Below are 22401 nucleotides of genomic sequence, written 5' to 3'. Positions count from 1 at the left end.
AGTGTTGCTTAATTTCATGCTTCTTTTTCCTCCAAGTGGTATAAAAATTTTTTTAAAAAAAATCTCAACAATGATGAGAATCATGGAAAGGAGGACTAAGTTAATAAGAAACACAATATATTAGCTAAATATGTTCCTACTTTTCTTTCACCAAAATACTTTGTGAATAAACTTCATACCAAAATATGAGGAGAAAAGCAAGTGTTATGGGCCAACTTAAAAGGAAGCTCTTTTGCTGGAGTTAGGGCCAGATTTTAGGGTGTTGCTCCCTCATTAAATTGTGTAGGTAAAAATGTACAGAGACCCCCTAAACTGTATATAGGACATTTTTTTTAAAAGAAAAGAAGTCCCTTCAACTTCACTTTTGATTATTTAAAATTTAAAAGTTTTAGTTAAATTTATTGATATTTCATCAAATTGTAGTAGTCCTGTTGCTTTGATCATAGTTTATCAAATAAAGCTGTAACAATTCCCACTAGTAGCTTGTAGAGCTATTAAATTTAACAAATTTTCAACCAAACTAACTAAATTAACTCAGAAAACAAAAATAATAATAATGAGAGTGTTGATCCAAAAGATAAAGTTGAGGAGCTTGTCTCCAACCCTTTTTACATAATTTTTAGGGCCCATAAAAATTAAAGAGAGGCCTATTGGAGAACAAAGTCATGACATGCCTGTTCCTCCTCTACTCTATGCATAGAATATATTATAGTAGATATTTCTTTATGAGTTCAGCTGGACTGTATTTAGAAGTCTCGAGTCCATGCTTTTAAATTATTTTTAATGATGAAACATTTGAATCAATAATTGACTCCATTAGATTTGACCAACCATATTTAAAGTATATAGAAAAAAAATATTTGCAATTTTTTGATATCACTTATCTAATGATCGAGAGAGTTCAAAATCAACAATTTTAATGGTTGATATGAGCTGTTTGTAAGTTCAATAGTATAAATATATCGAAATAGATTAAAGTTTTGATTAAAAAACTTTTTATCCTATCTAAAACAAGATATAAACATTTGATCTAACATTTTAGAAACTATCATCATTTTTTGTAAAATTTTTATTTCCTATCGTTGATTTTGAACCATTTCGATCACTAGGTAAATGATATCGAAAAATCATAAAATTTATTCTCTAGATATTTTAAATATTGTAGATCGAATTTAAGAAAACCGGTCATCGATTTGAAAGTTTCATCGTCGAAAAGAATTTAAAAACACGGAGGCTTCCGTTCTTTTAAAAGCACTCCAACTCAACTATGAATTTCATATTTTACATTTTATATCAGAACTGCTTTGAAGTTTTGGTTATGTAATACATATAACACTCCACTAATTTGTTGGTTTAAATGGACCAGCATCCTATCCTGTGGCAGGAGACCATATTGGGCCGAATCATGTTCGAAATGACGTGAGGCTGGATGGACCGAGTCATGTTCGAAATGATGTGAGGCTGGTTGGGTCGAATTACAATCGAGATCCGTGGGCACTGTATCTGTACGCTTTAAGTGAATATATTGCGTATTTTTAACAGCTCGAGCTTTTGGAATTAATGGTTAGCGCCAACGATCCAACATAATTTACCAAAGACTTGTAATGTGAGTTTAATTATTGGGACATGAAGTTTCAATGTGTGTGTGTGTATATATATAGTCCGGCTACTATCCTCTTGAGAGGATAGCAGGCTTTGTCCTATCAAGTCATTTTGAATGATTGAGACTTCAAATTGATATTCGGCACTGTTGAAATTGATCTACACTATTAGAAATATTTAGAAACAGAATTTTGTAATTTTTAAAAATTATTATCAAGTCCATCAAAAAATCGAAAAATGAACGGTCAAAAACAAATGACCTTTTGAAAACAGAGGTTAAACTTTCTCAATTTACGTTCGGAGTTATTAAACATTATCTAAATAGTATAAAGAATTTTCTATCAAAAATTCAACCGATTTGGATTATGCTACACCATTAAACAAGCAAACGACTCATATAGGCCGTCAAAAACTATCAATTTTGCAATTCTTTGATCATTATGTAAATAAATTTATATATATATAAAATTTAGTTCCTAGATAATTCAAATACTCTAGATTAATTTCAACGGTTCCGATCATTGATTCGAAATCCCTATCATCAAAAACGATTTGATAGGACGAAGGTCCCTATCCTCCTAAAAGGATAGCAGCTGGATTCTATCCTCCTAGAAGGATAGCAGCTGGATTCTATATAGAGAGAGAGAGAGAGAGTACGTCTGGTGTACTTTCAAAAGTACGGAGACCTTCGTGCTTGTAAGTTGTTTTCGATGATAGGACATCCGATTCGACGATCGGTTCCGTTAAATATAATCTTTCCTATTGGAACTATCTAGAAACCAAATTTGATAATTTTTTGACATCATTTACCAAGCGATCAAAAGGTCTCAAAAATAACTATTTTAACGGCCGATGTGGCATGTTTTTAAGTTCAACGGTGTAAAAGTATCCAAATTACATAAAAATTTAATAAAAAATTCTACTTAACATCAATAGTAAGATCAATACTACCGATTTGAAATTTGAGTCCTTTATCACTGTTTTTTATGAGATTTTTATTTTCGGCCGTTCAGTTTGAAGCTCCTCGTTCACTTGACAAACAAAGTTAAAAAATTATAAAATTTGGTTTCTAGATAGTTCCAATAGCATAGATCAAATGGCCGTACTTTCGAAAGCATAAGAGCCTAGCGCGCTCTCTCTCTCTCTCTCTCTCTATATATATATATATATATATATATTTGATTAATAGAACTTGCCATTGTGATGGTTTCAAATTGTATGACAAAAAAAAGAAAATGGCCGTAAAAAAAGAGCTTTTGCGCTGAACTATTATATAAATAATATTATATAATTTAATAGTTTTAGGAACCCAAGCTGAAAATAACTTATAGATTGTAATTCTGCAATCTCTCTTTCTAACTGAAATTAATGATGTTGAAAAATTATGAAATTTAGTTTTCAAATACTTTCAATAGTGTAAATTAAGTTTAATGAAACCGATCGTCGATTTGAAAGCCGCATCATTGAAAATAACTTGATAGTATAGAGATTTCGTGCTACCGATAGTATATCAGCCTAACTATATATATATATCTATATATATATTGAAAGAGAGAGAGAGAGATAAAAAATTAGGTTGTAACTGTTGAGACTTTATCTATCCAATGACAAGCTCTTTCTTATTCTTGAAGATAATGAGAAGGTTTCTTAAGCTTCTATTTTATTATTGTCGTTGTGTTTGTGACTCAATATTAAATAAATATATAAAAAATATATATATGCAATTGAGATACATGTGCTTGTACTTTACAGGGATGTTCCAAAGTCAGATCTTTGTGAAGTAAATTTAACTTACTAATATGCCCAAAAAAAGAAAAAAAAAATGTTTTTAAAGTATCGTAAAATTTATTTATAAGCATAACATTACTTACACATCAACAAATTTATTTGACAATAAAATAAAGACAGTTATTAAAAATTGCACAAAATATGCAAAACTATATACTGCTGAAATTTATATTCTTCTCACAAGGTATCTTATTGGGCTTCAAAGCTCTATGAAATTTGATTTGTACCTTAATTGTCAACAAACAATATTTCAATGATTTTTTTTTTTCTTGGTTACTTATCACTTTCCATTTCCCCTCCACTTCCACATTAATATTTTAACAATTTTTAATCCATTCATATATGTATGTATGATTCTTTCCTCCTGCATCAATTAATTGTTCCCTATCTCTATCTCTATCTATCCTTCCAAAGTGCACACCTGGGGCCGGGGGCGCCGGGGCGTCGGCGGCGGAAACCGTCATGAGCTCAGGAGCCCACGACCGGCCTCTGACGACATTCTCGGTGCGCAAAGACTCGCACACGATATCGAAACCGAAGCCCAAGATTCGAATAGTCCACATCTTTGCGCCGGAGATCATCAAAACTGACGTCGACAACTTTCGTGAGCTCGTGCAGCAGCTCACGGGAAAGCCAGGGAAGAAAACCCGTGGCAGAATAATAAAGAAGACAGTGAATCGTTCACCGACAGAAATGTCAGGATTACAACGTAATAATCTGCATGGTCGAGAGAAGGCAGACATAAAGGGAGAGGCGAGGGAGGAGGACGGGAGGCGGCCGTGGCCGGACGGGAGCCCGTCGGGCGGGGGGTATCTCAGTGGATTGGAAGATGATCATGATCATGGATTCTTCCAAGGGCTTGCTGAGTTCACCTGGCTCCTCCCTTTGGGTTCCTCTGGAGTGGATGTGTGATCCAATGTTGTTGCATATATGCAGTTCCAATTAATTAATTTGGATGTGTCATATATAGTTTGTGTATATTTTTTGGCTTTTTTACACTTGCATGTGATTCATGTTATACCTAGGGTTGTGGATATGTATACATGAAAGGCTTAATTGCTAATTGATTGGTTTCATTAATTCTGTATAATTTGGAATGGATTCTTCACTTTTGGATTGAGCTTTTTCTGCTTTTTTTTTAAAAAAAAATCTTAAAGTTTCTCTTTTTGTCTTGTATACTTTGTAACTAGCTTGTGAGGCAATCATGTGTACATATTTTCCTCTTTGTTCTCACCATTGGTATTGGCGTATGTGTTGCTCCTGCATATGGATTCATCAGCATAAAATTGTGAATTATTGCCCATTCTCTTTTCTTTTCTCTTTTTTTCCTTATTTTCCTTCTTAATTTATAAGAAAAATTGAGATCCAAATAGCGCGACACATAATCTTTCTAATGCCACTACATAATATACCTAAGATGAATTGCTGTCTGAATAGCACTACAGAGAAAACATTGCATTAAAAATCTTTCAACAAACTCGCCTTGCACCAAAATCAAAGCAACAAGTTGGCGCTTCTGTTTTGGAATTCCAGAATCTTATATAGATTACATTTGTCCAACTTAAAAAAGTTTTCCGATCACAAAGCAACAAATAATATGATCTACAGTAATCACTTCTTACGCATTAACTCTCTCCCTACATGATTTGGCATTAACAGGATTGGAGGCTGAAACCCTGACCGAGACAGCAGGGTTGAAAAATAGTTTCAGATGTGATGCAGTTTTCTTTCCTTCACACAACCGATAACTGATTTGATGTTGGAAAATGCAAGATACTGCGCTTCCAGAAGACATTTGTTTAAAATCAACACAGAAAACGTGTCGTAATAACTACGCACGAGTGCGCCGCAGGTACGCGCGCACACACACAACAACAGTATATAGTTGGGCTTACAGTTTCAGAAAAAATGATACAGTACAATGCTTTCTCCTCACAGCACATTGCGCAAAAGGAAAACAGGGCCAACAAATTCTGATTCTTCTACAGATACAGAAAAAGCCACATTAAATCAACCATTTAGTGCACATTTTGCTGTCCCAAGATGCGGGTGATTTAAAGCTCGGAAAAGATACAAAAGGTTCAACAAGACCATATGAAACAGTGAGTAGGCTAGCAATAAATAACAACGATACACGGCGAAAAATATCCTACGGCCACGAATATTGGCTTCAAAAGCGTGAGATAACACAAAGATGCTACAGAAAGAAGAAAAAACGCAAATGGTGGAAAACCTGGAATCATTCCTAGCAAATCAGAAATACAGTAACTAAAAATCCGGGTGAATATCAAGCCCCTGCTGAAATCCAACGAGAAAGGAAATGGAGAACCGGGGAAGCTCGTCGGAGACAGCGGCACAAAAAGTAGCAAAACTCAAACAGCAGTTTTTCGCAGCTCGCCCGACCCGTGAGCAAAGTGGCACCGGTCGCCGAATGTGCAGGTACCCTTTGCAAATTTCTCGCACAGCTTTGTTTTGTAGTTGTTACCAGGCCCGCCATGACCGCCTGCAGCAGCAGCTGCTGCCGCCAGTGGCTTTGTGGGCATCGGAGTGGACGCGCTTACACTGACGATGAGCTCCCTCACCATGGCGCTGGCGTGCTTGATCTGATCGAAGGTACCCTCAAGCTCGATGTTCCTCAGGTTTGGATCGGACTCGTGATCTCTTATGGCTAATTTCGCTCCTGTGACGCGACATATCTGCTTTGTGTTGACCCCTCCCTTCCCAATAATGGCACCGGCGAGGGAGGCATCGACGCTGATCTTGGCAGTGGCCGACGCGCCAAAGCTGCCTGGAGCCCCTGAACCGGCTAATGGCATTGGCGGCTCATAGCGGCCGGGAACCGGCCTTCCTCCGGCAATGGGGGGTGGCGCCATGGTGGGGCCACCATCTTGAGAGATGGGCTTGCCGAGCTCTCTTTCCCCATGGGCAAAGTGGCACTTGTCCCCGAATTTGCAGCCCTCGGCAGTGTTGAACTTGTTGCAAAGGCGGGTCTTGACGGCCGGGGCGGAAGAGCTGTTGGAGGCGGGGGGAGCGGCGACTGGCGCTCGCGCCGGAGGAGCGTGGGCTAGGTTGCCCAGGTTAGTCATCTGTGCCACGGCCTGGTATCCGCCGGGGACGTAATGCAGAAAATGGCAGCCCTCACCAAATTGGCAACCAGCAGTGCTGCACCACAGAAAATAAATTAAGGATTCCAATTTAGGTCTTCCGGTACATAATAATAGACAAACAAATATATGTCGATGCATAGAAAAAGGAGAGGCACAAGACTATAATAAGAAGAATTTGTTAGTCCCTTGTCTATCCAATCACAGAAAGTACAGTATCCCTCCACCGACTCGAGAAGACAAAACTGCATTCTACTAAGGCTGGATGTAACAAAGGTAGTTAAGTATTATATTTTGTACGTGGAATTTTTCACATGAATAACAAAGAAAAATATCAGTTATGCACAACAGGACAAAAGCCCCAAAAGAAGCTTATATGATAACACATACAACCATCACGCAAGCACTTTGAAAATTTCTAACACGGTATAAATTTAGACTAGTAGACCATTCTCTTTTCCTGGCAAATTATAGGCAAAATTCTTCACTACAGTGTACTTAGACTCATTTAAAAAGTTTCTCACAAAACCAGCTCTAGTGGGAGAAAAAGAGAAAATGCAGGACATCAAAGAAACTCCAACAATCAGCCATCAAAACATTTTACTTTTAGAGCGATCTAAATTCTCACCCCCAATTATAATTATCTGTTTGTATAACAAATGGAAACTCTACCAGTTTATTTCATAAATTGATGGAAATCAGCTTTTAAAAAAAAAAAAAACTTCAAAATAAATATAATTTGGCTAACAAGTATATCTCATTACTTTGAGAGGAAATGAAAGTTGTTTTCGACAAAACTCAATATTATAATTAAAATTGTATAAAGCATCAGACCTGCATGCAGACAACTGCAAGTAATTTAGTGAAGCAGTCAAGGGTACTATAGCTGATGACTCTAGAAGTAAATATTACCAAAGCCTATGACAAGTAAAGGCTCATAAAAACAATCTACAATACTGAGTACTCGACAGGTAATCTAGATAACAACCTAAAAATGTGTATCAAAACCAGCACACAAGTTTCAAGGAGAACCAAAGGTAGCAAGATAACAAACTAAAAGACTTCATTAAATTCATATTGTTACCACAAACCACCCACTCTCCAGATGACTAATCTAAAGATCCTCTCGCGAACCTCAAACAATTATCTTCGTTTCGTTTCCTTTTGTATTTCTTACTTATCTTCTCCCTATTATATATCTTCTTATGAAAATTCTAGCAACAAACCGCAATCTCCTCTTTATTTTGACTATCATGAATTGAATATTGTAGCTGCCTGTGTTAAATACATGATACCTAGAAATTCTAGGGGTCAAACTGCCATGGACTGCCTAGCTACGTTTATAAATTGACGGAGCAGCGAGTGTCCTCAGTATAGTCATTGATGGGATACTTATTACACATACAGCTATCTTGTGATTATTATGGTTTCGTTCAGATTGACCTGTCTTGTGATAATATCCAGGTACTAACCCGAACCATTGATGATCCCGCAACCAGAGGTGCCATTCCCACATGACCAGAGATATATAGACCTATTTTACTTCACTTGATTATTGTTTTTGTTTTGGAGAAATTCAGGAAGTTGATCCCTGTAACTCTGATATCTACAAGTGGCAAACTAAATTGTTTGCATACAAAATGCCTCAACAAATTTGAACTCTCACTTGAATCACCCAAAGAACCTATTGCGCAAAAGAGTTCAAAGTTAAAACTAGTTGTATAGATCCCTTGTGTATCGACTGCAACTTCTGTACTAAACTACCACATATGTAAACAAATATAAATAAATGAAAATAAGCCTGTTAAGCAACTATATCTCACTCAACACAAGACACGGCCCCAAGTTGGACTGATGTGGTTTCCTTAGTTCTTGTAACTTTAATCTTAAAATATATTTTCTGCTAAAATTTTGACTTAGCATTACCACAGCACAAAAAAAACATAACTAAGAATAATTCTACCGCTAGTTGACAAGCAACTCAAAAGCTGCAAACCAAAAAGAAACGTATTCTCTACAAAGGCATTCCATTGCTAAAACTACTCACGCAAATTGACATATGTAAACCAAAAAAATGAAATTCTGGGGAGAAGCTCATGCACCAAAGAAGCAAGAAATTAATCAGCATGGAATGGCATCCAAGAAAACTACAATATTTACTCAGAGAAGCGTAAAATACAGGAAAAATATCGGTAAATAAAGCAAAAGAAAGAAGATTGATAATTTATATAAAGACATGCAAGCTACTCAGATAATACTGTTGAACAACTAGGTATAATATGAATTAACGTAGCAGTAGGCTCGGACATCATCTTCCATATCAATTTCAATTGTTTGCTCTGACGTAACTTATAGCTTGGCGAATTTCATAATAAAGCCAATTGTATGTTCCACATTTCTCTGTTCAACACTGGTAAATGATTTAACAAGAACCTGTATCACAATCTTTATACCTGTTGAATTAGCCCATTAGCATTAAATATATTCTTCTAGAAGATAAAGCCTTTACCACTTAAAAAGCAGATTTGCAGAAAAAATAGAAATTACCGTTAAGATGTAAGTTTTAGGTGAGTTAAGATTAGAACCTGAAAAACTTGGTGCAAGGCTTCAACTTGCTTCCTAGACCAGAGTCCATTTCTGTTACATGAAATTAATTATTCGTTCTCAGTCACAATTTGTTGATTAAGCTAATCTTAGATAGTATATGAAAACTATTTAATAAAATATGTAACAAGTTGAGAACTTTCAAGAGGAAAGTGTCCCTAGACTCACTTTCCTATTAAGTTAAATCACATCATATCAGAATTTTAAGGTAAAATTTCATAACAATTCACTATATTAATGTATTCATGGAAATGACACAAAGTACTCAGTTCTAACTAGCACTGAGTTTACTAATTCAAAATTTACTTTAAAAGTTTTAAGGCGAATATATTGGCGATTCATCAGTAAACTTAAATCTCAAATCCACAGAAAATTATACTCATTATATAAGTGAATAAATTGTTAAGTCAGATGACCACATCGATTCGTTTCAGACGTTGAATAATAGAGTTGCGAAAGAACATTTTTCTATATATTTAAGTTCACGTCTGTTCTAGCTGGATATTTCCGGATGTGCCATCAAACTAGAGTCCTCTTCGAATCTCCAGCAATTTTCCAATTAAAAGTCAAAACCAGCATGAAAAATGGCGTTCATTGAAGCTACGGAACTGGATAAATAATGGTTTAATCACCAGTAGTTTGATCATTTGCTCACTATACACATAACAGACACGGTAGCAGCATGAAGTTAAATGAGAAAGTAATTAACAGGAAAACAAGCTGCTACAGTTCTAAACCAGAAATTAACTGAAAAAAATCGTTATAACCCAATTAAAAGCAAAAAAGGAGGCTCATTGAAGAGGAAACTCCACATCCTCATCAATTTGTACAACAAGAACACTACCTTACCCGAATAAACATACCAGCTCGATCCAGATCCATCACTCAAAAGTCAAAACGCCAAGAATACAAAACAATTAACAGCTAAAAAAACACAGACAGAATTAGAAAGCCCTAAGGGTTTCTTCTTCTCACCTCTCGAGCGCTTCGCTCCGACGCCCCCTCCGTTCGCCGCCCCCGGCCTCCCCCTCTTGCGACCCCCGTCCATGGCGGAGACTAGAGATCCCCGAATCGCGGAGCCTCTGTCCGAAGAAGAGAGGAGAAGGATGGGAAACAGATTCGGGGGCAAAACCCTAATAGGGGCGGGAGAAGGCACAAAACCCTGGAGCTAGGGTTAGGGTTAGGGTTAGGTTTTGTGCGGTGGAGAAAGGGAGGAGGCTTAGCCTGAGGGTGGAGCCGAAGAGCCTCGAACGCGGATGGGGGAGGTACGGGCCCGAGTAATATATATAGGCTGGACGTGAGGGAGTGGATTTAAATCCAGTTAATTGTGGGGTTGCTCGGGATCTGGAGTCCGCGCGGCAAAAAAAATTACGTCCAATTGCGTGCACCCGGTCCGCCACATTGGATTAAATACTATAATCCAGTGGGAACCACTCAACCCTAGGGGGACCACTCAACTCTAACCGACTAATATCATCCTGACCCTACAATTTTTCATCCAAGGGTTAAAAACTTGATAGCAAAAGGATCATTAAGTATTCCAGCCTAATTATATATATATATATATATATATATATATATATATATATATATATATATATATNAAATATCCTAATCACGCAAAATTTTAACAGAAAATTTTTTATACTATATAAAATAAGATAAATATCTTTAATCTAAAATTTTAATGTCATATTATCACATTTTGTAAGATTTTTATTTTCAGCTGTTGATTTTGAGCCCTTTAATTCACTAGGCAAATGATATCGAAAAATTGCAAAATTTATTTTCTAGGTACTTCAAATACTCTAGATCTAGTTTAACGGAGTCGATCGACGATTCGAAAGTCGTAACATCAAAAACAATCTGGAAGCATAGAAAGCTTCATGCTTCCAGAAGCATAGTAGCCTCTCTCTCTCTCTATATATATATATAGAATTGAGCTAGAATACTATCGATAGTAAACGAGTCGTTTTACTACATATTTGTTTTCGATGATAGAGCTTTCAAATTGACAATCGGCTCCGTTGAACATGATCTATACCACTTGAAGTGTTTAGAAATCAAATTTTAAATCTTTTCGACATCATTTGCCTAATGATCAAAGGGTTTCAAAATTTGTAATTTTAATGGTCGATAAGAGGCGTTTTCTCGTTTAACGGCGTAAAGATATCCAAATCAATTGAATTTTTGTTAGAAAATTCTTTAAACTATTTAAAACAAGATCTATACTCTTGATCTTGATTACAAGACTCTTATCATTATTTTTTAAAGAATATTTATTTTCAGGCATTCATTTTTCTGTTCACTTGATGGATAAAAGAACAATATTGAAACTGCGTGAAATTTGATTTCTAGCTAGTTTAAATGGTTTAGATCATATTTAACGGAGCCGATCGTCAATTTGGAAGCTCTATCATCGAAAACAAATCAATAGTAAAACGACTCATTTACTATCGATAGTATTCTAGTTCAACTCTATATATATACAACTTCTTCTGCTTCTGTGTGTGTGGGTGTTTTTTTTCTTCTTTTTTTTTTTCTGGTGGTATGTTGCATGTAATATTCAATAACATTTGTTAAAACAAAAAGTTATGATTGCCTTGAGTCAGCCCAGAAAGGTCTTTCTTAGGAATAATACAGGGGAAAAAAAAAAGACAAAATTTTATTGGCTATTTTAAATTACTTATCTAATTTTTAAAAATTTTAATTTCAATATTAAATTTTTTAATTTATTTAATTTAAATCGATCAATAACATCTTAACTTTAAAATTTGAATCGATCATTTATCTTTCCAAATTTAATTACTATTCTTTTGTAATTCTCATGACTACAAATTTTTTAAAATAAACAATTAACTTAGATTTTAAAGTCAAAATACCGTTATCTTGCTCAAATCAAACACATTGAAAGATTAAATCAGCTTCTTCTGCTTCTGCTTCTGTGGATGTTTTTTTTTTTCTTTTTCTTAGGTATGTCGTATTCAATATTCAATAGCATTTTTTAAAACAAAAATTATGATTGCATTGAGTCAGTCCAGAAAGGTCTTTCTTCGGAATAATACAGGAAAAAAAAAAAAAAGGCAAAATTTTATTGGCTATTTTAAATTGCTTATCTAATTTTTCAAAATTTTAATTTTAGTATTAAATTTTTTAATTTAAATCAATCAATTACATCCTAACTTTAAATTTGAATTAATCATTTATCTTTCCAGATTTAATTACTATCCTTTTGCAATTCTCATAACTATAAATTTTTTTTTAAATAAACAATAACTTAAATTTTAAAATCAAAATACCGTTATCTTGCTCAAATCAAATACATTGAAAGATTAAATAGTAAAATTAAAATTTTGAAAGGTCAAAAAGCCAACTTAAAATGATCCATAATTCAAGTAATTTCTGTAAATATTTACCACAACAAAAAACAAAAAGAAAAGGAAAAAAAAAGAAAAAACCACAGTTCATCCATACTAAGCTCATCACAGCATTTTCAAAAGACACTGGTGTACTCTGCAGCATGCATCAGTCCTGCCAACAAGATCAGCATCAATCAATCTCATGAATTAGAAAAGCTCTTCCCAAATCCAAAAAAAATAAAAAAAAAAAATCTAAAACTCAGAAAATAGAGATGCACATGAGCAACAACAACCACAGAAAACAAGAAGAGAGGGGAAGCCATTTTCACAATAATTTACATGGTCATCTAGCTGCCAGTATTGATTTCTACAGAGACCTGCTAAACCTTTCCTTTCAAATATGGTGATTAACCCTAGATCAGAGGCACCCTTCCTAATTGTATCAATACCTAGAGAGAGATACACATAAGGGATGAAATACAAACACTTGCTTGACGGGAAAGCGGACAAATATCAGCAAAAGGCATTTTACACAAGAGAGGATGGTTGTGAAGTGAATCAGCGGCGGTGGCGGGGCTGCGAACTATATGTCATCGTCATCGCCGTCGTGCCGGTAGTCAGAGGCGGCACCGTCCCCGACCATGTGATCGCCATCGGAGCCTTCCCTACCTTCTGCATGCTTATTTGCGGTGTAGGGTTGGTTCCTCCACCCACGGTTTTGCTCCATTGACTGGCCACGCGAGAAACGGTGCCCACCGTCTGCATCGTGAAAGGGATCAAGAAGAATTACAAAATGATAGAGAGAGAAAAGAAGAGTTCCTTTTTTTATTTCCTTTCTTACCTTTTTTTTTTTTTTAAAGTCAGCTTGCGGATGTTACATAATATAGAATTTTTCCTACTATGAGGAAATGACTGATCACGATAAACGTCAGAGGAAACTTTGGAAAAGGGGAAAAAAATCATTAATTTATCATGAAATTGTATTACATTGATTAAGAAGATGTTCATAATGGTTAAGGATGTTCCCAGAATGTTTCCTAGCACATCAATCATTTGAAATTAAAGTACTATAACTTTACAGCAAAATTCCTCCAAAACTTCCTCATTTCACTACAGGCTATACAAAATTAATTACAACAAAAAATATACTAGCTAGAGGAAAATATGTTATCCAGACAAAAGTGCCTTTCTATCGTCACTGGGTCATCACTTGTAGATGTAAATGGAAAGGAAGATTAGTATTTACCACTTTCTCCATCCGAAGCATCAGCGAGCCTAGAAATTGCATCAATCAATGATTGTTCATGCTCCTGCAAGAGAACAGCCTCTTATGTTTCTTGATCAATCTGATAAAACACCTTAGAGACGAGATTTTTTTTTTGACAAGTAAATTTTACCTTTAGCAGTTTTTTTGCCCTCTCAATCTCAACAGGATCGGGATGACTTGCACCGAAAACCCTCTCCACCTGCTAGACATTGTAAATTGCACGAAATATCATACACCAATCTTTAACCCTTTTCAGTTCGACATGTCCATCGAGATTCTATATCAAGCATACCTCCTTTATAAGCGTTTCGGTGTGAAGAATTTCAATGTCATCAGGGTTCTTCTTGCCAATGCCATTTTGAGTTGGAGGGAAATCTTTTCTCGCATTCTTAAGGGATCCCCTTCCCCTTCCTGCACCTGAAATGGCACCACCACGGCCACCAGACTTCTTAACCCCACCGCGCCCGGAACGAGCACCACCACGTCCTGGCCATTGATTGATACCCGGGTCCTCACCATCCCACATTATGTCCTCCGGCGAGATCTGTGGTCAAAGAAAGTTCAACAAGCAAAGCACAAGCAGTACATGATGATCAGCACAACCAGTATATCATGATCAGAACAATAGTCGCCTATCAAAAATTATTTTTGGAGTTAGATATTATGAGTCATTGGATGATACAAAATGACTCATACAATATTCCTAGAGCAACAACAAAAATTCTTAAACAAGGGAATAACAAATTACGTAAACCTTCACACACTAGCACAAACTAGCATACTTATGATCTAGGAGTTTCGCAGAAGTTCTTAAGCTAGTTTGCAAATTGAATACAAAATCCCATGATGTAGTTGCATTAAGTATTGAAGAGGGATTTTTTTTTTCCTTCCAATCTTAAAGACACAGCCCTGATTGCCAAGAACCCATAATCGGTCCTACACAGATTAGAAAGATAACTTGAAAAGGGATACTAGATACTTTTTGTCCCACATAATACACCACTTAAAAAGGGATACTAGATACTTTTTGTCTCACATAATATACCACTAGAAGAAGCCTTTCTGCCTCTCATTATCTACCAACACCTATGAAACTAATGCAGGGTATTACAAGGTAGTCTTCACAATATGTCATCCCCAAAACAATCACTGCTCTTAGGATATGAATCCACTATTGTAGCACCACAATAGTCCCACATCAGATGGAAAAAGGGTTCTAATCGAGAATATAAGAGGCCACGCACCTTAATAATAATAATTGAGCTTAAGTATTTTGGACCTTGCGGCAAGGTCATTACATTTGGTATCCGAGGCGAATACCAGCCGAAAGTGTGAAAGTTAAGTACTATACAAGACAAAGTGCTATATTACGAGTTTGATAGGAGCCATCTCTTAAACCCACGGGAGACACCTCTAGAATCTCACATCATCTGATAATTCTGGTTTATGTGTGTGATTGAGTTCGGACGTGATTGAGTTTGGACCTGCCAAGGATGTTAGGATTTAAATGGAGAGAGTTTATAACACCTCAATAGTCCCACATCGGATAGAAAAGGATTTCTAGGTCTGAACATAAGAGGTCGTGTACCTTAATAACTGGGCTAAAGCATATTGGGCCAATGGTATGGGCTCAACGAATTGTTACTAGTGGGTCGAGTCGTTATAACTATTTACAAGAATATATCTATCAAGAAGTGCGCATTAAAATATCAACATGTGTAAAGTCTGTACCCAATCCAAAGTCACAAACCAGCACAAATAACCATCCAAATGAAAGAGATTGTTTCCGAACAAGTTTATCATTGAACTAAAAAAGGTTCTTACTACATACAATCTCCAAACAATAGTAATCAATTTTATTAGTGAAAAGCAATATCAACATTTGCAGTCGGTAATAAATTCGATATCTCATCCCAAAGGTTTTGAAAATTGTATTCTAAGAGAAAGAAGTCAAAACAACAAGTCAAACTTTATATAGTTTGACTAAATTTAGACTAGTGAAATTTAGTTTCAACAATATGGAAAAGTCTACACTAATCTAAGAGTTTTTGCTAATCTACACTAATCTCCAAATCGAACAGAACAATACTGACTTCTCTCTGGCAGCATAACTCAAACATCAACTCCAACACTATTCTCCTTTACTCAAAGGCTAAATCTCTTCTAACCAAAAGCATGTCATTTTCAGCATTCACATCTTTTGGTATCACCAACCATGCATTGCCTCACTTTTCCAATCAATGCACTAATATTACCAATTTTTATATGAGCAAGGAACAATCTTCCTTATTTTTCCCTATCCCTAAGTTGCTTTTCCTCCAGTCTTAGGGTGAATGACGTCATTCCCATAATCATGGCCACCTCCGACTATATCTTGCCCTCCTATCTTCTTTGAAAAGTCATCAATTCTAGTCAGTTAACTTGCATTCATACCTATTTCACATAAATGTTACTTATTACAAAACCCACAAAGTCAGCTATGGTGTAAAGTTGTCTGAATGCCTGATCATGTCTCATCTTCCAAGACAACATCACCGGTAACTAGCATAGACCATGAGATATCATTTGTGAAGCTAATAAAAATTTGAAGCAAAAGAGAGGGCTCAAAGCAAAACATTGATGAGACCATTGTGCTCTGATGGTCGTTAGCAGTACCAGCAGTAGTTCTCACATTAGTGACCCATCCAGCGATCATTAACAATTTTTGTTCACTATTATGTCAGGATTGTCATTCCCAAAGATAAAGACCAAACACTTCGCTATGAATGGCACATTAACTTGCCATAAGATGGATATAGGAGGACTTAAGCCGTTAAATAAAAAGAGAAAAACAGAAGTTAAAAGGATTTTAGTGATCTGAATCATCTGATGCAGAAAAGAAGTTGAATCACCTCTTTTAAATTGACCCATTCCCATGTTTCATTCTGCGTGTTTATGTCATAAACCAGAGCATGTAGACCCTGCCAATAATAGTAACAGATGAGGTGGCTGAAGCCTAATTCTAGTCGCAGATATTGAGCATTAAGTAACCAAACACACCTCAACTGGATTGTAATCGGTGATAACAGCCTCATAAAAGCTATTATCTTCAGGCCACCTCGTCATGACTTTACGCCCAACTAGCGGATCATATGATGGTGCTTCAGCGGGTTCAATAGCAGCAAGAGCACCAGAAGAGTTTCTGTTTGTGACTTGGCCTCTTACACTAGGGCCAGCAGAAGGATACTGCATGGATTTTGTTGAGGCTGCACCAGGCAACTTTTGACCCTTCAAAGAATGAGTTATACATAAGGAAAAAAGGAAGGGGGAACAAAATGCATAATGTGAGGAGACCTTAGAAAAACACATGCATATATGAAATCATCTTACAGATTTAGTTTTTTTCCCCTTTGGTCCTGGTGGAGCTCCCTTTTTTGCAGCCGATGATGACGGCTGCATTGAAGGAGCAAGCGGTTGTGGAAGCAATGCAGGAGATGGTGCTGGCAAAGGTAGAGAAGGTATAGATTGTGATGTCTTTTGCCTTTTGCGAGAAGCTGACACAGACGGACTGGGTACGGTATCATGTTTCGGCTGAGGATTATTAGCCAGGCCAGTTTGAGTACCACCAGCCTGTCTCCATTCCCTATTGATGTTAACAAAGAATTCAGTAATCATATGGAATAAAAATCTGTTCAAGACCCAATTTTATAGATCTTGTACCACAGATAAGTTCCTTAATATGAAACCTTATTCTTCGAATAACGTCATCAGCATTCACCCTGCTTAATAGTTCTCTGTGTTCCTTGTCGGACACTCTTAGTTCCTTTCTTAGTTCAGTTATGAGACTTTCCTTCTCCTGAAAAATTCATGTTTGTTTAGTGAGATGGATTATATTAACAACTGGAAAAGTGCAAAAAGAAACAAAAGTTGATAGGTATAAATTATTTGGTCAATGATTTTAAGGAAGTGAATACCCAAGTAATGGCATCAGACTGAGCCTTAAATGCCCGGAGAACTGAACTGTAGGCTTCTTGCTCGAGCTGATGTATTTGGACTTCCATATCATTTTGTACCCTTGGATATGGACTAGCAGCAACAATTGGCCTTCCATTTCCACTGACACGCCCTCCTCTCGCAGCCCTGTTCTGATATGTTGGTGGAAGATCATCATCAGTTCCTGCAGAGTAAATATAACAAGTTTACTAATGCTTTTCCCAACCTATCCCTATTCCATTCGAAAACGTTTTAGCAGCTCCATTTTTTTCCCCCTACTTTCTATACTCTTCGATAGTTTTCTTGTTCTTCTAACTCAAGAGAGACAAAATCAACTTATACAAATAGTCCAGCTTTTCTTTTGTAATCTCTCCACTCTCCCCACGACTAAAAGTTCAACCTTCAAATAAGAGGACGCTGTAAGCTGTCTAAAGCCACAAAACCTAGTTTCCAAACCCAATTTTACAAGAAACTAAGCTACAAACCCTAGTTTCCAAACCCAATTTTACAAGAAACTAAGCTACAAACCCTAGTTTCCAAAACCCTAATTTGCTAAAAAAATAAAGAAGCTAAAAACTCCAGCTTCCAAAACCCTAATATCCAAAGCTACAGACTCTAGCTTCCAAAACCCTAATATCCAAAGCTACAGACTCTAGCTTCCAAAGCTTAATATGCAAAGAACTAAGCTAGAAACCCTAGTTTTCACCCCAAATTGCTTGCCCCCCAAAATAAAATATCTGCTAATTCAACAAGTCCCACGCATAATAACACGCTGATACAAAAATTCGATGAGAGTTCCTCATATGTATCGACCTATAAGCTCAGAAAATCGTAAAAAAAGAACATCTAATTGAAAGAAGACAAAGAAAGAGATCGAACCCACTCACCGCTACTATCCGAAGGATCATACTCCATGGCCATATTATACGCAAATTCTTCCCCCAATCCGTCGAAATCGCCGTAAACAACTCGAAGAAGCGCAAAAAGGAGATGTCTTGTTCACAAACAATCCCCAGTTCGCGCCACGACCGCGAGATCCACCGCTTCTACGCCCACTCCTCCGCGATCACCGCGAGAACCGATGCATCACGAGCTCGAGGATTCGAATTCGATGGAGAATTCGCGTCGCGAGGGTGGGATTAGGGCAAATTTTTGGGAGGGGGACCGGAGAGGGAGGGGTTAGGGTTTGAAACGAAGCGGGGAGAAAAGTGTAAAACGTCGGACCCGAAACATGTTTTATAGCGAATAGGCTCCGACAGTTTAATGCGAGCTTTCAGTTCCGGACCTTCTAGGTAAAAACTATTGCGTGGACCCTGTGTACAATGTGTCTTATACACCGCACAACTAATAATATTCTATTCCAACCGACCGTCCCTAGAGCCAGTTGCAAAGGGCTTGGTCGTTGGTATCCGAGAACCAAGTTCGAATCCTAGTTGATTCACATTTCCACCTAAGTTTATTTTTAAATGAAATAAACGAAGCGGGCAGCGTACTACCTATCTCTCTAAAAAAAAAAAAAATTCTATTGTATACTAGAGGACTTGGAATTAAAGGGTTAAATGCATCAAAACCTGCGTGATCAAAAATACCAACTTGTTTAATTAAAACTAAGCAGGTTCACCAGTTCGATGGTTGAATAGTTAGTTCAAACGATTCAAAGTAATTTTTTGATTTATGTAGTTCAAACGGTTGAATCGAGCGGTTTTAATGGCAAACGGTTGAATTGAGTCATCAACTCGTCATTTTATTGGTATGTAATATCATGTTGCTCAAAAAAAAAAAAGTGTTCATAGATTTCTTTGGTCTCAACTTTAGTACCAAAAACGAGTCATTAATAAACCTACAGTTGATGAACATTTACCCCAGAGTCTAATCTAAAATTGCAGCCGGTCAAGGTCAAACTTTTATTGTAAGTATATGTCATGTGAAGATAGCAGCAGATTGAATCAGAAGAAGAGAGAAAAGGCCGATGAAAAATGGCATCAACTACTGGATTTCCCACGCATCAGCACCACCTCCTCCGCTTCTTTCTGATTCTTTTCCTCCTCCTCCTCCTCGGAATCCGAACTCGAACTCGAACGGCGACCGCGGCCCAGACCGTCACCGAAATAACACGCGGCACGACGCTGACGCCTGCCGGCCCGCTCTCCTACGTGGCGTCCCCCTCCGGCGACTTCGGCTTCGGCTTCCACCCTCTGCCGAATGACTCCGACGCCTCCGGCTTCCTCCTCGCCGTCTGGTTCGCCGGCACCGATCCCAAGACCGTCGTCTGGTCTGCCAACGGCGACAGTCCTGTCGGACCTGCTGCCCGGCTCGTGTTAACAGTCGACGGCCAATTCGCTCTAACCAACGGAGCTATGGGGCGGCCGGTGTGGCAGCCAGCTGGCGTGGCCGTGTCGTCCGCGTCGCTCCTCGACACCGGCAATCTCGTCGTCTTCGCCGCGGATTCGGCCGTGCTGTGGCAGAGCTTCGCGTTCCCTACGGACACCATGGTTCCGGCGCAGGTGCTGAACCAAAGCACGTTCCTTCAGTCTCGGCTCACCGACTCCGACTACTCCAAGGGCCGGTTCCAGCTCCTCAACCGCGAGGACGGCGACCTCGTGTTCTTGGCCGTCAATGCCGCCACCGGGTACGAGTACCACGTGTATGAACACACCGCCACCGCGGGCAATGACACCCAACTCGTCTTCGACCCCGCCGGATTGCTCTACTTCGACGTCAAGAACGGGTCGACGATATCCTTCCCCCCGCAAGTCGAGCTCCCCACCGATGATTTTTACCAGCGGATGACGCTCGACTCCGACGGCGCCCTCCGCCAGTATGTCTACCCGAAGCCTGACGCGAGCAGCTCGAGCTGGCCTAGCCGATGGACGGCGGTGCAGAGCATCCCTCCCGACATATGCAAGGCTGTCACGCCGACGGGGAGCGGCGTCTGCGGGTTCAACAGCTTCTGCGTGATCGACGCGAGCCTGCGGCCCGTCTGCAAGTGCCCGCCGCAGTACTCGTTTGTGGACCCGAAGAACCAGTACTCGGGCTGCACTCCCGACTTCCCCGCGCAGAGCTGCGGGAGGGACGAGTCTGCGCTGTTCGATCTCGCCGAGCTGATCACGAGCGACTTCCCCTACGGGGACTACGAGCTCTACAGTCCGACCGATGACGACCGGTGCAAGGAGTATTGCTTGCGCGACTGCTTCTGCTACGTGGCCATCTTCCGAGACGGGAGCTGCTGGAAGAAGAAGATGCCCGTGTCCAACGGTCGGGAAGGAACCGACGTCGGAGGGAAGACCCTGATCAAAGTGCCGAAAGATAACTCCGCCCGCCGACGCTCGAATCAGAACCGTACGAAAGTGATCGAAGAGAGGAGGGACCGAAGAACGGCCGTGCTAGTCGGATCCTTGATCCTCGGTGTCTCGGCGCTCCTCAATACAGTGCTTGTCGCCGGCATCGCGGTCGCGCTGTGCCACTTCTGCTGCAGACGGAAGCAGAAGCTCGCGCCCGACCCGGCTTTGTCGGGGCTACATCTCAGAGCTTTCTCTTACAGAGAGCTCGAAGAAGCCACGGATAACTTTCGCGAACAATTGGGCAGCGGATCCTTCGGTGCGGTCTACAAGGGGGTGCTGGCATTAGAGTCCGAGACGCGCGTGGCGGTGAAGATGCTGCACGAGCGGCTCCGCGAACCGGAGAAAGAGTTCACGAATGAGGTCACGTCGATCGGCCGAACTTACCATAAAAATTTGGTCGGATTATTCGGATTCTGCAACGAGGGGACGCATCGGCTACTGGTCTACGAGTACATGAGCAACGGACCGTTGACGGACTATTTGTTCAGGACGGAGAGACCCAGTTGGTCGCGGCGAGTGCAAATTGCGTTAGGCGTTGCGAAAGGCCTCCTATACTTGCACGAGGAATGCGAAGCGCAGATAATCCACTGCGACATAAAGCCTCAGAACATTCTGCTGGACGATAGTCTCACCGCGAGGATTTCGGACTTTGGCCTCGCGAAGCTTCTGATGGACGGTCAAACTCGAACAGACACCGGCATCAGGGGGACCAGAGGGTACGTCGCGCCGGAGTGGTTCAGAAACAGGGTGGTCACGGCGAAGGTGGACGTGTACAGCTTCGGAGTCGTGTTGCTGGAGATCATTTGCTGCAGAAGAAACATCGAACTAGAGAGGGACGAGGACGAGGCGGTGCTCGCGTACTGGGCTTACGACTGCTTTGCGGAGGACATGTTGAGCCTGCTAGTAGAAAACGACGGCGAGGCTACGGCGGACATGAGCAGAGCGGAAAGGTTCGCGACGGTGGCCATTTGGTGGATCCAAGAAGATCCGTCGCTAAGGCCCTCGATGCGAGAAGTCGTGCAGATGCTAGAAGGAGCTGTCGAAGTACCTACGCCTCCCGATCCTTCGCCGTCGCAATCTGCGATTACAATGTAGTCCTTTGTATCATGTGCTTTTTTCTGAGCTCTGTTATGCAATGCGTGATCAGTTGAAAGTATGCTGCTACTGAGAGAAAAATGATGGATTGATTAAATAGCAGGTAACAAGTGTGTTGTTTGACAAGTGTGCTCTGTGTTTCAAGGTATGTTAATGTTGTGACAATAATTTGTGTCTTGTTATCAATGTCCTTTGTTTAGAATGCATGATTTTGAAACTGCACTTGTTATTACCTCTTTCCAATGAAGCTCGATTTGCAGCACAGTATG

General features: G+C 39.2%; 4 protein-coding genes across 6 annotated transcripts; 2 read left to right on the top strand and 2 right to left on the bottom strand.

Moving 5' to 3' along the window:
- On the top strand, positions 3786-4425 carry LOC109720390 (VQ motif-containing protein 17-like). The gene has a single exon (XM_020247461.1). It carries the CDS (start codon positions 3853-3855, stop codon positions 4300-4302), a length of 450 nt encoding a protein of 149 aa, XP_020103050.1. The 5' UTR covers positions 3786-3852; the 3' UTR covers positions 4303-4425.
- Positions 5371-10365, bottom strand: LOC109720389 (zinc finger CCCH domain-containing protein 31-like). The gene is made up of 3 exons (XM_020247460.1): positions 10074-10365; positions 9080-9131; positions 5371-6552 (listed from the first exon to the last, which is right to left on the bottom strand). The coding sequence occupies exons 1-3, from the start codon at positions 10144-10146 to the stop codon at positions 5763-5765; spliced, it is 915 nt and encodes a 304-aa protein (XP_020103049.1). The 5' UTR covers positions 10147-10365; the 3' UTR covers positions 5371-5762.
- Positions 12644-18919, bottom strand: LOC109720515 (protein EMSY-LIKE 3-like). 3 transcript variants are annotated; one of them, XM_020247686.1, is made up of 10 exons: positions 18584-18919; positions 17678-17880; positions 17450-17559; positions 17094-17346; positions 16764-16985; positions 16616-16684; positions 14017-14268; positions 13855-13926; positions 13704-13767; positions 12644-13216 (listed from the first exon to the last, which is right to left on the bottom strand). In XM_020247686.1, the coding sequence occupies exons 1-10, from the start codon at positions 18615-18617 to the stop codon at positions 13041-13043; spliced, it is 1455 nt and encodes a 484-aa protein (XP_020103275.1). In that variant the 5' UTR covers positions 18618-18919; the 3' UTR covers positions 12644-13040. The 3 variants fall into 3 exon arrangements, with proteins under 3 accessions (XP_020103275.1, XP_020103273.1, XP_020103274.1); XM_020247684.1 differs by having other exon boundaries at positions 16764-16991; positions 18584-18918; XM_020247685.1 differs by having other exon boundaries at positions 13855-13923; positions 16764-16991; positions 18584-18917.
- Positions 19673-22132, top strand: LOC109720365 (G-type lectin S-receptor-like serine/threonine-protein kinase LECRK3). The gene has a single exon (XM_020247415.1). The coding sequence runs from the start codon at positions 19673-19675 to the stop codon at positions 22130-22132; it is 2460 nt and encodes an 819-aa protein (XP_020103004.1).

Source organism: Ananas comosus, linkage group 14 (genome assembly GCF_001540865.1).
Source record: "Ananas comosus cultivar F153 linkage group 14, ASM154086v1, whole genome shotgun sequence".
In the NCBI taxonomy this organism is placed as follows: domain Eukaryota; kingdom Viridiplantae; phylum Streptophyta; class Magnoliopsida; order Poales; family Bromeliaceae; genus Ananas; species Ananas comosus.
The sequence above is the reverse complement of the archived record's forward strand: the minus strand, read 5'-3'. Positions and strand labels throughout refer to the sequence as shown.